The sequence below is a fragment of the Miniopterus schreibersii genome (assembly GCF_964146895.1).
Source record: "Miniopterus schreibersii genome assembly, chromosome: 16".
NCBI classification, from domain to species: domain Eukaryota; kingdom Metazoa; phylum Chordata; class Mammalia; order Chiroptera; family Miniopteridae; genus Miniopterus; species Miniopterus schreibersii.
Genome location: NC_138116.1, coordinates 10,029,332 through 10,044,717, shown reverse-complemented (window position 1 = coordinate 10,044,717; position 15,386 = coordinate 10,029,332). Strand labels below are relative to the sequence as shown.

Below are 15,386 nucleotides of genomic sequence, written 5' to 3'. Positions count from 1 at the left end.
ATTTATATTTTTAATCAATATCTTTATTGATTTCAGAGAGAGGAAAGGAGAGGGAAAGAGAGATAGAAACATCAATGATGAGAGAGTCATTGATCGGCTGCAGCCCGCAACCCGGGCATGTGCCCTGACCGGGAATTGAACCCTGATCGCCTGGATCCTAGGTCGACGCTCAACCGCTGAGCCACCCCGGCCGGGCAAGAATGAATAATTTTTATAGTTGAAGAAAACTATAGGAATCTGTCACCAGCTTGTCCCCCAAACAAGACTGTGAAGAGGAGCATGAAACTCAAGACTTAAAATGTCTTAAATGCATGAGCATCGCCATACAAAACAGCCTCGACTGCGTATGTGGGTCTTTGCATAAAAACTGAAGAACCCAGCTGCCCATTGTTTGACAACTCCAATCTGGAAGATTGCTACATGCTACCTATTTGTCTTAAATTTACATTACATTTTTTATCTGTCCTTGATTTTTGTTCCTAAGTACAAAAATATGAGAAGTTATCTTAATGCTAAAAATGTGTTGTTCTAGCCAAACTAGACTTAATTTTTGGATTGATCTCACGCCCTAAGTTTCATCAGCATCAGGCATTATATTTAGTCCTTAAGTAACAGGAAAGATCTAGGCGACATCTTTTTCTCAGTGCTGCCAATATTGTGCGATAGTCTCTCTCACCTTCAGACTCTAGGAGGAATATTTTATCGTGTGACTGTATGGTCCTTAATAGGGAGTATAGATCTCTCCCAGGGATGCAGCTATATCCATGAACATCAATCATTGATGTTTCTAGGTGTCCTTTGAACATTAAATAACCGCAGTGTGAACATCCTAGATTAGAGAAGAAATCCCAACAAGAATTTGATTGATATCAGGTATCCAGAACCTATCTCAGGGATCCACATCGCCAATAGAAGAGAGAATCCATCCTCTAGAGTATATTTCAGGCATAAAATATTAAATAAGACTTCATAAAAGGCATATTACTCATCTTAAATCAATTCACCATGCTAACAACGGGTGTTGAACGCAGCCTGTGGTATTTAGCTTACATGGCATAAGTAAACTTCTCACACAGATAAGTGCTAACTGCACATGAAACATGATCGTACGGCTCAGCGGTTCAGAGCACCCTCTCTGGGCTCAGTCTGCCTGCAACGGAATCCCTACCTTACCACATACTGGCTGTAAAATCCGAGGTAAAGTTTCTTAACTTTTCTAAGGCTCAGTTTTTTTCCTCTGTAAAATGAGGCAAATAACAGATAGAGATTTAAGAAAATTAAATAAGCTACTATGCATAAAGTACCTGGCACGGTGTGAATGTTGTAAGCACTCAAATAATGGTAACTCCTATTACTGTTATCATCATTCTCATATTGCTATTATATTATATTGATCTTTTTATTTATTATCATCCTAGACAAAAATATTTGAACAGTGGCTAGTTATTATATGATGCAGTTATTGCTGCATTTTACTCTCTTCATTTAAAATAAGAACTGGATTTGCAATGCGATGGGTTAGACTAGAAGGAAAGAAGCGTGAGGCTGAACCAGGGTGAAGAGGGAAGGCCAGGTCTCGGGGTGGGGGTGGTACCCAGAATGGGAGCTCCTGCCCCTGACCGTTAGGATTCTTCAACACCCCCTTTTTGTGTTGGCTTTTTCACACACACACACACACACACACACACACACACACACACACACACACGGCAGCAGGAGAATGCCTTCCAGAGTTCTGAGTACCTGTCTGGAAGATGACCTGCTTGAAAACCAGGATCTGTCCGCATTTGCCTCTTGCCCCCCGAACTGATCTCGTTTCTTCTCATTTGAATCTCTTCTGTATTCCTGTCGTCTCAGACAAGCCTGGAGGAAGAAGAGGGTGGTCGTTCTTCCGTCGTTCTGGGTCAACGACGGGCTTTGATTACTTTCGCTTACTTCCTATCGTGACGAACGCGAAATAAGCCACGAGGTAAACACACGGGGCGCGTCTGCCGTGTTCAGCGACACCTGCCGCACTCGCCCAGGCGTCTCTCTGCCTCTGCCCCAAATGCCAGGTGAAACGATTAGTCCTTGCTTTAGTAAAGTCAAACAGCAAACATACGGAGAGGCACTTCGTCAAGTGCTTACCCAACGACCGCCCTCTCAAGGAAGGAGTACCTAATGTGCCGTATTGGCTTCTCTCTCTCTTCATAGCTCCGCCTTCGGGTTCACCTCCACTACTCTGTCCCCTTGGATTACACACTAGTTATAGGAGAAGGCTTTTCCTACCTGAGACCTTTAGCACATGCTGTTCCTTCCACTGGGAATGCCTTTTGCAGGATGTTCTCCTGACAGGTTCTGCTAACAGACTAAGAACTAGCTGGGTGGCATCTCAGGTTTTCCCTGCCTCTCCTCTCTTCCCCAGGCCAAAGTAATTGCTCCCTTATACATACAAAGCTTGAGTTATGCAATTTTTCCCTATCGTATTTAGTTGTTTTGTTTTTGAGCCTGTTTCTCCTGCTGATCAGTGAGAACCATGATGGTAAGGACTGCTTCTTATCTTTCGGATCTCCTTGCATCTAGCATTTAATGTTAATTGAATTGCATTTTTGTTTTGGAGGAAAATAACAAACCCCAAATGTTATAAAAATACAGTAAAAATTTAAAAACTTTTTTTTATTTTTAAAAAACAAAATTAAAAGAAAATCTAGTTCCAAAAGATTTTTCCTCCAGTACTGAACAAACCCGAGAATATCATGTGCTATGGGGATCTCAATGACAGCTTAAATACCCTGAAAGAATATAACTGCTTGGACCATTTCTAGACTTGTAGAGCCAGTGACTAAATTCACCACTGCCCTGCCAGAGCCAAATTATCCACTGTCATTTTAAAAAAGGCAGCGTCAAGACCAACAATATTATTTCTGAACTTGGCCAGACATGTCCACCTTCCTGGCTGGGTGGAGAAAGGGAAGATTTCTTGGGCATTTTTTCACTTCTGATGGAAAAGCATCTCCTTCCTTGATGTTGAAGGACTTGCCAGGGGTTCCTGCCATGGAGAAAGCCTAACATTATGTTACAAGATGAAGAATAGAAATGACTTGATATTAATCAAACAGTTCCCACTTGGGAAACCGGAGAGTCAATTACAAGGGAAGCACTGGCCTCCAGGCTCAGGCACAGCGGCCAACTGGTCACCTGCCGCACGTGGGATCCTGGCTTCCGGAGGAAACGTGCGGTTCCACCCTCCTTGCTTGGAAAGGAAGAACACTCCCAAATGGTTGGTGCTTTTCTATCTCGTGGTTAATCTTATTTCCAAAAACTATCCCATATAGACAGTGAGCCACTGTAATAAATCCTGGGCAGTGTTTGTGTTCGTAAATAATTTAAACAAGAAAACTCAAAAAATACTAGACAGGCACTATAACAAATAAGATAAGCACCAGAGGGAGTTAGCTGGAGCATTTGGTGCAGTTTAGCTAAATGCAGGCCCCTTTTTCCCACTCCTTCTACACTGACTTGGGATCGGAGCCCCCGTCTGGCAGGAGCCCTGCTTTGGCACATTGTGTCCTGCAGCGGCAGATGCCTGTGTCACCCTAACCTACTGGTATCGGAGGAGCAAGAAAACGCTGATGGGCTGAAAGGGGAGGAGCCCGTCTAAGCAAATGCTCGCAGGACTCAGGCAGATTCTGTGGGATGAACAGAATTCTTGTGGGCTGAGTGTTTTTTGAAAATTCTCTCCAAGAATGCATGCGACTTAAATATTTCTTTACCAAAAGGGGAGGAGGAATAGAATGGTTTGCAGTGTTGGAAAAAAATTATTTTTCTCCTCTGGTTCCTTACCCCTTCTCTCGTAGAGGAGCAGGAGAACCAACCGGTGGCAAGGTAGGTACTTCCAATTATCTTATTTTGACCCAGCCAAGCAATCTTTCTGTGTAAATCAAACATTAATCCTCTCAAAGTCACAGCTTTGCTAAGAAGGAACACAGGGACAGAGCCAAGTCCTGGCTTCCAGTCCTAGAAACAGCAAGAATCCAGCCGTACTCCTCCCAGGGGCTAGTTTTCCTGTCACTTGTAAATACTGATTTTTTTTGGTTGACGTGGTTGATGCTGACGTCGGTTCTACTCTGGGGGCCCTGAAGTGACAGGCAGAGGAGTGTGACATCACAGGATGGGGAGGAGGAATGGGCTTGTTTTTCATAGTCACCAGGGGCTCCCCTTGCCCAGAACTTTCCAAATTTTCCCTTTCAAATTCACGTGCCTGGAGCTAAATTGCTATAAATAAGTTTCTGTTCATGTGACATAACTGGCTGAGGGCAGTCTTGAAACTGAAGCCGCGTCAGGTGACGGCTCATCCCTTCCTTCTCAGAGGGTCGGGGCTTCCTCCTTCACCCTTCCTTGGTGTTGCCCCCTGCCCCCGGCCTGCACCCCCCCCCCCCAGCTCATCCCCCGACTGCAGTCACGCAGTCAGGCTGCTTTCTGTGCAGGAGCCACCCCCGTGGGCGCAGACGCAGAAGGTGCGTGTAGGCCTGTGGGGGACGATGTGGGCTTCGTGACTCACTGTAACTCAATCCCGGCACACACGACGAGCCCGGCTCTGCCACTTTCGAGCATCGTGACCTTGGGCGAGCTGACTAACTCCATTGAGCCTCGCTCCCCTCATGTGTGTGGGGGGGTGAGATGGCCCCGTGTGGCCCGAGTGTTGGGGAGCCCGAGGCGCTGCTGGTCAGATGCTTAGCCGGGCGACTGGCTCGTGGTTCGTGCTCAATAAAAGACACTCATCACCACCACCACCACCGCTATGATCTTAAGAGCATTTTAATTGTTTCCAATCCCACTTCTTGGTTTACTTCTATGTCTACAGTCAGCCTTTGCCAAATAATGTGACTCTGATCTTGGCCATGGAAGAAGACAGACTCTTTCTGTCCAGGCCTGAGCTTCATGTTGTTTCTCTGCCCGGGAAGTAGACGTGTGTTTCCAAAGCCCGCTCCTCCCCCCACGGCCAGCTGAGGAGCGCCTGTCCAGTCACTCGGGGTCCCTCCATAAACCACTTTTCTTCAGCGTGACAGCTTTCTGAGTCAACAGGGATGCTCAAAGCTTCTTTTGTTTCTTTTATAATAGGTCTCCTCTTTTACCAGCGCTCCTGGTGCCTTAAGACGCCGTCAATGTACCACAGGAACACTCCCCAGCCTCACAGTCGGGGCATGAGAACCATCCTAAGACCCAACTTTACATCTTAGTCAACAGTGGCCCCTGTCAAGGTTATTGCTCAAACTGCGCAGGCATTTTGGGAAGTGGGAGTTGCCACTGCCTTAATTGGTCATTTTTGGTTATTCTTTTGATCCAGCCAGCAGAATTCAGAGTCTGGGGTTTTAATCATCGCTGGTGACATGGTTAAAGTTCATTTGTTCTGAGAGGTTAAGTAATCAAAGGTGTAAAAAGAGTTTGATGTGATACTCCCCACAAATGAGTTGATTTTCCTGTTCTAGCCGAGAAGAGTAGAGAAGGACAGACCTCAGAGGTAAGCAGGTGGGAAGGGAAGTTGAATTATCTCCATTCCCTGAACCTTCTGAGTGGATGGCGCCACCTGGCATCGCCACCTCCCATGCCCTTGAACAAGTTTATATCACGTTCAGCGTTCGATCTGCACTCGAAGGAATTAGGATTTGTAAGTGACATGAGTTGAAACCCATCTGGTAGATCTACATTTGGTAGATTATGGAAAATCATTCTGAAATGCCAAGTGTAATCTTTCCCTCCAGCTTTCAGTGGACGTTACTGGCTAAATTCTGTCTCCAGGTTCCTAAACACATTTGACCAAAAGGAGAAGGGAAAAAAATAAAGCCATGCAGTATGAACACCCTTGCAGCAATAGAGCCAACTTCTGAGATGGCATATAATTATATACTAGTTACCGATTCTGAAATAGCATGTAATATGCCAAATAGATGTTTATTTCCTCTTGTTTTTTCAAAAGGGTCCCACCCAACGACTGAAAGGAGTAGCATGAAAATAACTCAGGGTGGGCTGAACCCTCCTCTCCTGCTGCTCGCACGCAGACCTGTAAGGCACTGCTCATTTGGTGCATACCAACCCGTAGCATATTTTAGGCTGTAGCAGAAATCGTGTATACAGGAGGTTTCTAAGGGCTTCAATTTGAGCCAGTTCATTAAAAGCGAGTCAAGCACAGGAAGGGATGTGTGGCAAATGTATATGATTTGGGAGTCATATCTAGTTATTAGGTCTTATGCTATTTGTACACCCAGAAATGGGGGCTCCCTAGTGTCAAAGCAGGTCACTGCACTGTGAGTGAAAGCTGGGGTTTCTACAAGTGACTGGCCAAGTTCATAAATGTTTTAATATCCACCCAATACAAAGTGATGTCTACCTTAGTAAATTACCTAAATATACATCAGTCATATATGGACCAGGTTATTGAGGGGTCATGCTGAATCTGAGGTGCCTACGCGACACCCAGATGGAAGGTCCATCAGCAGGGGTGCATCTGATTCCGACACTTGGGGAAGGCTCGGGTTACACGTCATTGGCATATGAGTGCTGGTTAAAAACAAAGGAGGAAAGGAGATGGGTCATGGAGGCCTCGTGAATTAGGAAAAATCGGGTGGAAGACGGAAAACTGGGGGAATTAACGTTTGAGGGGCCGGGCGAAGGATGTGAGAGGAACAGATGGAAAATCGGGAGAGCGTGATGTCAGAACCCAAAGGAGTGATGTTTCAAGAAGAAAGGAGTAACTGTGTCAGATGCAGGTAAAGCTCCGGAAGACAAAGGCTAAAAACGTAGAGCTTTGAAAAAAGCAGAGCAGTTTAAAGTAGTGATGAGAACAGGGGGAGTTGATGGTTAGGGGACCGTGCTGAAGCGAGTCATCCTTCATTCCTTTCTTCCCCCCCCCCCCCAGCCTCCCCCCCCAGCTATCAGCAAGATATCTATGCTGCTTCTATTTCCTGGGTCAACCTACTTCTCGTGACCTCTATTCCTACTGCCCTAGCCCAAGCCACCAGAATTTCTCTCTGAAATTTCCACTGTAGTTTCCTTACTAGTTTTTCTGCCACTTCTCTTGCCCCTTTCAGACTTTTCCCCACACAGCGGCCAGAGAGAGCTTTTAAAAATGTGGATCAGATCATACCACTCCCCTGCTTAAAATCATCCAGTCATTCTCACTGCGATCAGAATAAGCTCCAAACACCAAGCTTTGTCCGGAAAACACAACCTGGCGCTATCTACGGCTCCCACACTCACCCTTGATCAATGTGTTGCTGGCACTCTGGCCTTCTTTTGTTTCCTCCTATGCTCCAAGTTAGTTCCTGCCTCCGGGCCTTTGCACTTGCTCAGGATGTCCTGACTGGCCCTTTCCCATCATTTACGTGCACGGCCACAGTTGCTTCCTCAGAGAGGACTCCCCTGCCTGTTTAAAGGAGCATCATCCCACCCCTATGACCTGTTTTATCTGCCTCATTATGTTCATCAGTAACCTTACATATTTATTTACCCATGTGAATTATTTGCTTCTCAATTCTAGATAAGAACTCTGGGAGGAAAGGGACTTTGTTCAGGACATAGTAGGCACTTAAGTATTATTATTTATAAGGACAGTGTTGAAAGCCCAACAGAGATTAGAAACAAAACGGCAGTGGCTCCAAGCCACAGTTGTATGATTTTTGTTTTTCAACAGAGACCATAAGATAAGATTGATTATCTTACATGCCCATTCTGAAGACAATTTCAAACAAGTGTTTCAAAACATGGGTCGGGTGGCAGAGGCATCTTGGTGAGAAGTAGATGCACTCCCAGTGTGACCAGTTTGAATGTTTATCTTCTCACTTATTTTATACAAATTCCCTCAGTTTTATAGTCTTGTAGGTGTGTTGCCAAGTTGTGGGAGATACGTGCTGACTTCGTTTCCAGCCCCACAGCTAAGCTGTGTTACACGGGTGAAATCAGGTTACTGAGATAGGTCTGGTTTCCTTGGTGACCTGGGAGGTTCAGTTATATTTGAAATTGCTAAGGTAGGAGAGGAACCTGATAAAGGCAGTTCTGTGTCTTCCTTAGGGAAGGAGCACTTTTCAATCCTTAGTCGAGGCCGAGGACATGCCTCCTGGGTGGGTGACAGTTGACCTCTGGGCCAGCGCCTGCGGGCTGAATGACACTTCCTAAGTGCTCCCAGAATCCCACATCCCGTCTGGCAAGTTTGTCCTATGCCAGCGCTGGGACACTGCATCACGACTCCTCAGGCTGTCTGTTTTGTTTTTGCATGTAAACACTGTAGCTAGGGTGACGAATAGCTTATTGTGGAATGTGCTAACCACCTTTCTTCTGGCAGGATGACAACAAGGGCCATGTCATTTTATAAATGGTAGGGCAACCCAATTTACTCTTTAATGTCTTTTTCCTTGATAGCAGGTTTATCAAATTTAAGCCCTAATGTCATTTTTAAAAAAAACATATCTTTATTGATTTCAGAGAGAGGAGGGGAGAGGGAGAGGGAGACAGAAACATCAGTGATGAGAGTCATTGATCGGCTGCCTCCTACATGCCCCCGACTGGGGATCGAGCCTGCAACCCGGGCATGTGCCCTGACCGGGAATCAAACTGTGATTTCCTAGACCCTAAGTCCATGCTCAACCACTGAGTCACACCCAGCCAGGCCTAATGTCATTTGTTGACCAAGTTTGTGTACCAAGCTCTGTGCTAAATACTTTAAAAAGGTTATCTCCTTTTATTTTCATGATAATATTAGGAGGTGGGTACTATTCTTATCCCCATTTTACAGACAAGGAAACTGAGACTCAGAGGGAAAGTGGCTTTCTATGGTCACACAGCTTGTGAGTGGTGGGTTTTGGATCTTAGAAAACTATTGCAGCTCATCATACACTGACACTGTCTGCCGAATCCTCTCCTAATGCTGTAAGTGGAGGTGGAAGGTAACTCTTGTTTTCTGCAATTACCTGATATTCAGACTCCACCTTATGCTGCATGTCCCGCAGATGTTGAGCATCACTGAGGAACTTCTGTCTGTCCCTTGCTTCATGCAACATGATTCTTAATCCCTGACCTGCATATAAAAGAGGAACAAATGTGCTGTGATAGAACCCAGTGTTACTTTGCCATATTTGGAATTAGTATATTCCCTTCATTAATCTAATTTCCATTGTTTGAAAGGCGCAGATGCTCCTTTCAGACTGAAGGGACTCTTTGTATTGGTGCTGATGTCCTTACAGCCCTCCTGTTCCAGGCATAATAAATAATGCAGCCATCGGCTGGCTTCGGTAATCTGTCCTGGTTAGTCACAGGGAGTTAGATTGACAGACACCTGATTCAGAAGCAGGTCTGCAAAGGGACAAAAAAGGAAACCCAAGAACCTAGCTAAATTATCAATGACTGAAGTTATGAGCCCCTGGGAATTTAAGTTCATTTATTCAACAATTATTGGCGATGGCATGGATGGAGCAGGAGAGACGTGTGGGAAGCTGCGCAGGTTACTGGCCGGGGCAGCCAGCAGCCGATGCCCACATTCCCTTGGTCTGAGTGTCCAGGGTGCAGCAAATGGACACGGCAAGTAGGCAGCTGTAGGTGCTCGGGAGCTGGCCACAGAGGTCAAGATTCGGGCACCGCTGGCATTCTGAAGGACAACTGAAGCGGAAGGCTCAGTGGGTACTGAAACAGGAGGACCCGGGCCCAGATGCTGAAGAGTACTAATACTGAACCCCCAGAGAAGCAGGAGGGCCAGGCGGGAGCGGGGCCACAGACGCGGAGATGAACGTGTTTCCAGAAGGTCATTAACCTTGGCGAGAGCATTAGCGGCGCCCAGCTGAAGGCAGACTGCAGTGGGCTGTGCCAACGAGAGGCCAGGACGGAGAGGCGGTGCTTTCAAGAAGTGTGGCTCTCATCGGGGTGGCCTAGACTTACGACCAAAATATTTAAGTTCACAAAGTTATTAAATGGCTCTGTTAATAATGAGTCTGCTAGGTGGATGTTAACTAGACTTCTTATGGCGATCATTTTGTAATATATACAAATATCGAATCGTTACGTTGTACACCTGAAACTAATATAATGTTATATGTCAATTATGCCTCAATAAAGAAAATAATGAGTCTGCCAGATGTCATCTATTAGGTCATCAAAGTTTCCACACTATTCCTGCTTATTGTCCGGTGAAGGTCTTTCATTTCTTTCTACAAGTATTTTAAAATATATATCTTTTATTGATTTCAGAGAGGAAGAGAGAGAGGGAGAGAGAGAGAAACATCAATGATGAGAGTGTTGTCATTGATCGGCTGCCTCCTGCACACCCCTGACTGGGGATCGAGCCCACAACCCGGGCATGTGCCCTGACCGGGAATCAAACCACAATCTCCTGGATCCTAGGTCGATGCTCAACCGCTGAGCCCCACCCCGCCGGGCTCTACAAGTATTTTTTTAACGGCTACCATGTGACAGGTGCTATCTGGGCTCTGGGGAAACAGCAGGATAAGCCAGACAACATTCCTGCCCCCAGGTATCTACATTCTGCCACTTTGCTTCATTCTCCGGTTTTTCAGTTGTGTAGACATTGGCAGAAGCTGCTTGCCCTTGACTCATGGTGACCTAGTGTCTGCTCTCGTTGCTGTGAAATCTCTTCAGGTTTATTATCTAGCCCTGAGCAACCGGAGAACTAGTGCTGGCCCCTCAGGGGTTAATTTATCTTAAGTATAGAAAGTTGGTCCTTTGAGAGTCAGAATCTAAAACTACAGTTTAATAGGTAGTTCTACAGTCTATACACAAAACTTAAATCCTTGAGCATTTTAAAAGTCACTTATGAGATATTTCATTTTTATTTTAATCCTCACCTGAGGATATGTTTATTGATTTTAGAGAGAGAGGAAGGGAGAGAGAGAGAAACATCGATATGAGAGAGAAACATGGATTGGTTGCCTCCCGTATGCACCCCAACCAAGGATCGAACCCACAGCCTAGGTATGTGCCTGAACAAGGAATTGAACCCGCAACCTTTTTGGTGTACAGAACAATGCTCCAAACAACTGAGCCATCTGGCTAGGGCAAGAGATTATATTTTAAATGATCACTTTTAACTTTTCATATGAATTTGTACTTGCATAAAATGAAGTTCCCACGCTTTTCAGAAAATGGTGATGTTAAAACAGGCAGAAAGATGAACCCCTGATGCTACTACTGGAAAAAGAAGCCTCTCTGAATATTAATCAGGCAGAGAGCATAAGGATTCATAATGAAATATGTTAATGGTCACTAAAGGGGCATGTTCCAGAGTCCACTTGGATGACACATTTTGGTTACAAAGTTAATGTAGAAAAGTCAGCTAATCTATCTTGCTTTAATGTGGTATTATTTTAAGGAGGCTTCTAAATCAAGAGCTATGAAATAACTTTGTTTAAACAGGTAGGAAATAACACTATTTGAATTACTCGCTAGGTTACTGCTGACTTCACAATCACCTACCAAATAAAGGACTTTAAAATTGCCTACAAAAGTCTCTTTTCCCTCCCATAAACTCTATTGCTATACTTTACTATAAAAATGAGTGTTTAGAAGCATCATGGAGCCACATGTGAATTCTTATTTAAATACATCAATACTTTGTGAGATTAAACAAATACTGCAGGCACCAAGGAAACAGATTGTTAGAGACAGATCCAGGAGATTGGTTGATGGCCACCATTTAGGTCAACATTCTCCACATTTCTGAAATGTCACTTGACCTTCACACTGTACTGCAGGTTTGAAACACTGACTGGGATGGACAAGAAACAGAAGTGTATGGAAATCAATCCACATGAGATCATGCTGAATCCGTGGGTCTTGGTTTTGTGGGCCTACTCAACCAGATGGCCATTTGAAGCCAGAAAGTCTTCTTCAGCAAATACAGCCAGGTGGAAGGAGCGAGCTTGACGATAAAAATGTGGGCAAGGCACGTGTTTCTAAAATAGCAGCCTGTATTCGCCGTTTCTCACCTTTGAACAGCTTTTCAATTTAAAACCCACTCATGGTCATGCATGCTTCTGTTTTAAGTCTCTGGTGATACTATATTGGGACAAATCTGTGCTTTAGACATCAACATAAGAAACCATTTTAAATTGGGAGGGAAGAGAAAAGGCAAAGGGAGTAGGAGGCTTGTGGGAAAGCAAGAGCAGATGATCCTTCTTGGCCTCAAAATTCTATGTATCTGTGAAATTTCAGTGGGGAATATTCTAAGAACTTGGTGACATATGCATTCCCCTCTAGTGTAAATTTCCAATGAATTCAAATTTCCCTGACTAAGGAGAACAGAATCTGATTGCAGAAATATTTTTCAGTCCTCTAGAAAATCATATATCCATATCTGTGCTTTCTGTTCTGCGACCACATTTGTCAGAATTGATTTGAAGGGATTTATTTTTAATAACAATTGAGCTATTTTACTGTTTTCTTACTATGTTCTCATATTAGAGATACCATTAAAGTTAATATTTTATTGCTTCAGCAATAAGGAAAAATGTAAATGTATGCCCCTCTTTAGGCTGAAGTTTCCTCTGAAACAAAATCTAAATGGCTATATTAATACCTGACAATCTGGTTTATAAAGTCCCCCTAAGATGTACAAACTGCCAGTTATAAAAACAGTCACTGGGATATAAATACAGCATAGGGAATACAGTCAATAATATTTTAATAACTATGTGTAGTGTCAGATGGGCACTAGACTTATCAGGGTGATCGCTTCCTAAGTTATATAAATGTCTCATCACCGTGTTGTATACCTGAAACTAATATAGTAGTGTATGTTAACTGTAATCTGAAAAATAAAAAAATTATTAAGATAAATTCCTCCTTTTCCACAACTGGGTGCCTAGAAGGATTCAGGAAACCTTACTCATCCGTTCACACGCTTAATTTGCAATGACAAATATCTCAGGATTTGCTTTAATCTTAGCTTGAAAAAAAAACTTAGGAGTTTAAAAATCTTATTAAAATGTCTTGAGTATAAGCAACCAAGATGAAGGATCCAGGCCTAATCTGAGTCACACTCGGACACTGGGAGAATCCTGTGACCGAAAGAGAGGGACAGGAGTTGAGAGGGTGGGGGAACGTGATTCGACTCCTCCAGCCCTGAAATCAAGGCGGGGGGAGCTCCTTGGGGGTGACTTTCATTTGATTGGGAAACTGTGCGAGGGGGGCGGTCACACACTGACCATTAACTGCAGTGGGTAGGTGCTATTGCCACAGGCTTGACAAGCGACTCCCTGCTCTCGGCAGCAGGAATATCAACAGCTGCGCGCCCGGCGGCCGCGGGGCCACGCGCACCTCCCCCGGGCCGCCTGCGGGCGCGTAGGTGCGGGCGGCTGCGGGCGCGCAAAGAAATGATCCCGCAGACCCGCAGACCTGCCCCTTTGAGCCAGAAAACACACAAAACAAAACACGGGCGCTGTGCCAGGGGGGAGGGAGTGGCCAGGCGCCCAGGCGCCCAGGCTTCAGGCGCGACTTCCCTGCGGAATCCTGCTCGTCGGGAGCGGCTGCCCCGTCCCCTCCCCCGTCCCCTCCCCCTCCTTCCCTCTCCCCTCCCCCCACCTCTGGGAGGCCCGGCGGCTGCGGCGGGCGGGGCTGGCGGTTACCTGGCCGGTCAGTCCTTCCTCCCCTGCGGGGGTCTAAGGGGCCGCGGGGCGGGGCGGGCGGCCAGGTCCCCGGCGCAGGAGCCGCCCATCAATCGCGCGGGAGGCGGTCGCCGCGCTCCTCCTCCTCCTCCTCTCTGTCTCCCCTCCCTCGACCGGCCCCTCTTCCTCCTCCTCCTCCTCCTCCCCGCTTTCCCTGGCGGCTGCCGGCCTTCCTTGGGGCGGAGGCGGCGGGGGCGGCTCCCTGGCGTCCTCCCGTTTCCCTGACAACCGCCCCCCCCCGCGCTCGGGAGCGGGGCGCTGGCGTGGGGGCAGGGCGGGGGCTGCGGCCCGCGGTCCTGCGCAGGGACGTGGGCGCCCGCCCGTTGCCGTGGGAACGAGTGGGATGCGGTTGCGAAGGCAAAGCGGGTGCCGGCGGCGGGCGGAGGCGAGATGCTGAAGGAGGGAGACGCGCGGGCTTTGTCTTGGCGTCCAAACCCGAACCTGGGTACCGCGGCCCGCGCGCCGGCGCTGCGTCAGGGCTGTGTTTTGTCCAAAACGAGAAAGCGAGAGCGGGAGATATTTTTAATGGAATAAAAGCATATTCAAGGCGGTGCATGGGTGGAGGGAGAGAGCCCAGCCCTGGCGTCTGACCTGCGCAGGGGGTCTCTGAAATGCCGGCTGCAACATGAAAAGGAAAATACAAATGATTAAGGGCAGCAGCGCCTGATAAGAACGCAGTTATCTCCAGGTTCTCAGGGATCTTGGCTGCCTTTCCCAGGGAGGGTTCCTAACGGGTTGGAGCAGTGCCCACAGGGCCTCACCCTCTCTCTGCCAGGTTTATTTGTCTGTGGTTTTCATAGGCAAAGATGATTCTTCCGATTATTTTGCATACAGGGTGGGGCAAAAGTAGGTTTACAGTTATGAGTCCATGAAACGGAGTTTATTCTTGTATCATTATTTATTGTATTATTTTCCATATGAACAACGTAAGCTTACTTTTGCCCCACCCTGTAATTAGGCTCTCAATAACCTGCCAGCTGATATCACATTAGTGCATTTGGGTTGGGTGGAGAACAGGGGAAACAGGATAGAAACTCTTGGCCCTTCCACCAGTGCCCAGAACCCCTAGGTGTCTGGGGATTGGGGTCTTCTCAGCGCTCTCCCACAGCCAGCTGGCAGCTGTGTCCTCTGCAGCGTCGCACACCTTTCTATTCGTATCACCACCCCTCAAGTTTGGGGCTCCATGACTTCATCTGGATTATTGTAAGAGCCGCCTAGCCACACCCTGAACCCTGTCTCCCACACCCTATCCCTACCATTTACCCTATTCTGAGAGCAGCATAGGTCTAATGTCTTTGGTCTCCTGCTAAGAAGCTTTCAGATATTCTTCTGCTTCTGAAATGAAGTCCAAACTCTTGGCCGTGGCTTTCCCTAGGCCCTCCCCCAGGGCTCGCTTTCTTGGTTTTCTTTCGTCAACACTTCTTCACCCCTACTTCAGCCAGATGACACTATGTATAACACACTGAGCACTCCTCCCTGCCTTCTCACCAACTTCTGAGGCATCTCCTGAGCCCGGCAGAATCCAGGTAAAATGTACTTGGGTGAAGTCTTTTTGGGGCACCTTGTCACCCAACCTTCATTGATCCACCAGCAGTCAGTACCTTTCCATCTCCAGTAGCCCAACCAGGGTCAGTTCTCAGCCACCTACCAGCTAATCCTTATTAAAGTATTGAAGCATTAACTGATAAGTACTAACCTTAGACCTCTTCCCATGGTTTTTGCCTTTCAAAAAGAGATGCCTAA

At 46.5% G+C, this 15,386-nt stretch overlaps 2 protein-coding genes across 4 annotated transcripts in view; one reads left to right on the top strand and one right to left on the bottom strand.

The window, feature by feature from the left end:
• MARCHF10 (membrane associated ring-CH-type finger 10) overlaps window positions 1-13,785 on the bottom strand; it is a 64,457-nt gene extending 50,672 nt beyond the window's left edge. Inside the window, exons 1-3 of one of the 2 annotated variants that reach the window (XM_081162414.1) lie at window positions 13,605-13,785; window positions 8,943-9,049; window positions 1,744-1,863 (exon numbers count right to left, since the gene is read on the bottom strand). In XM_081162414.1, coding sequence (XP_081018540.1) covers window positions 1,744-1,863; window positions 8,943-9,032 — 210 coding nt within the window. In that variant the 5' untranslated portion in view covers window positions 9,033-9,049; window positions 13,605-13,785. The remainder of the gene's footprint in view (window positions 1-1,743; window positions 1,864-8,942; window positions 9,050-13,604) is intronic. The other variant, XM_081162415.1, reaches the window with a different exon arrangement.
• Window positions 1-15,386, top strand: part of LOC308569038 (uncharacterized protein) — a 61,720-nt gene that overhangs the window by 20,343 nt on the left and 25,991 nt on the right. The window contains exon 5 of one of the 2 annotated variants that reach the window (XR_014000542.1): window positions 37-1,302. The exons of the other annotated variant lie outside the window; for it this stretch is intronic. The gene's annotated coding sequence lies outside the window, so the exon portion shown is untranslated. Of the gene's footprint in view, window positions 1-36; window positions 1,303-15,386 lie in introns of those variants that run through there. 2 annotated transcript variants of the gene reach the window in all.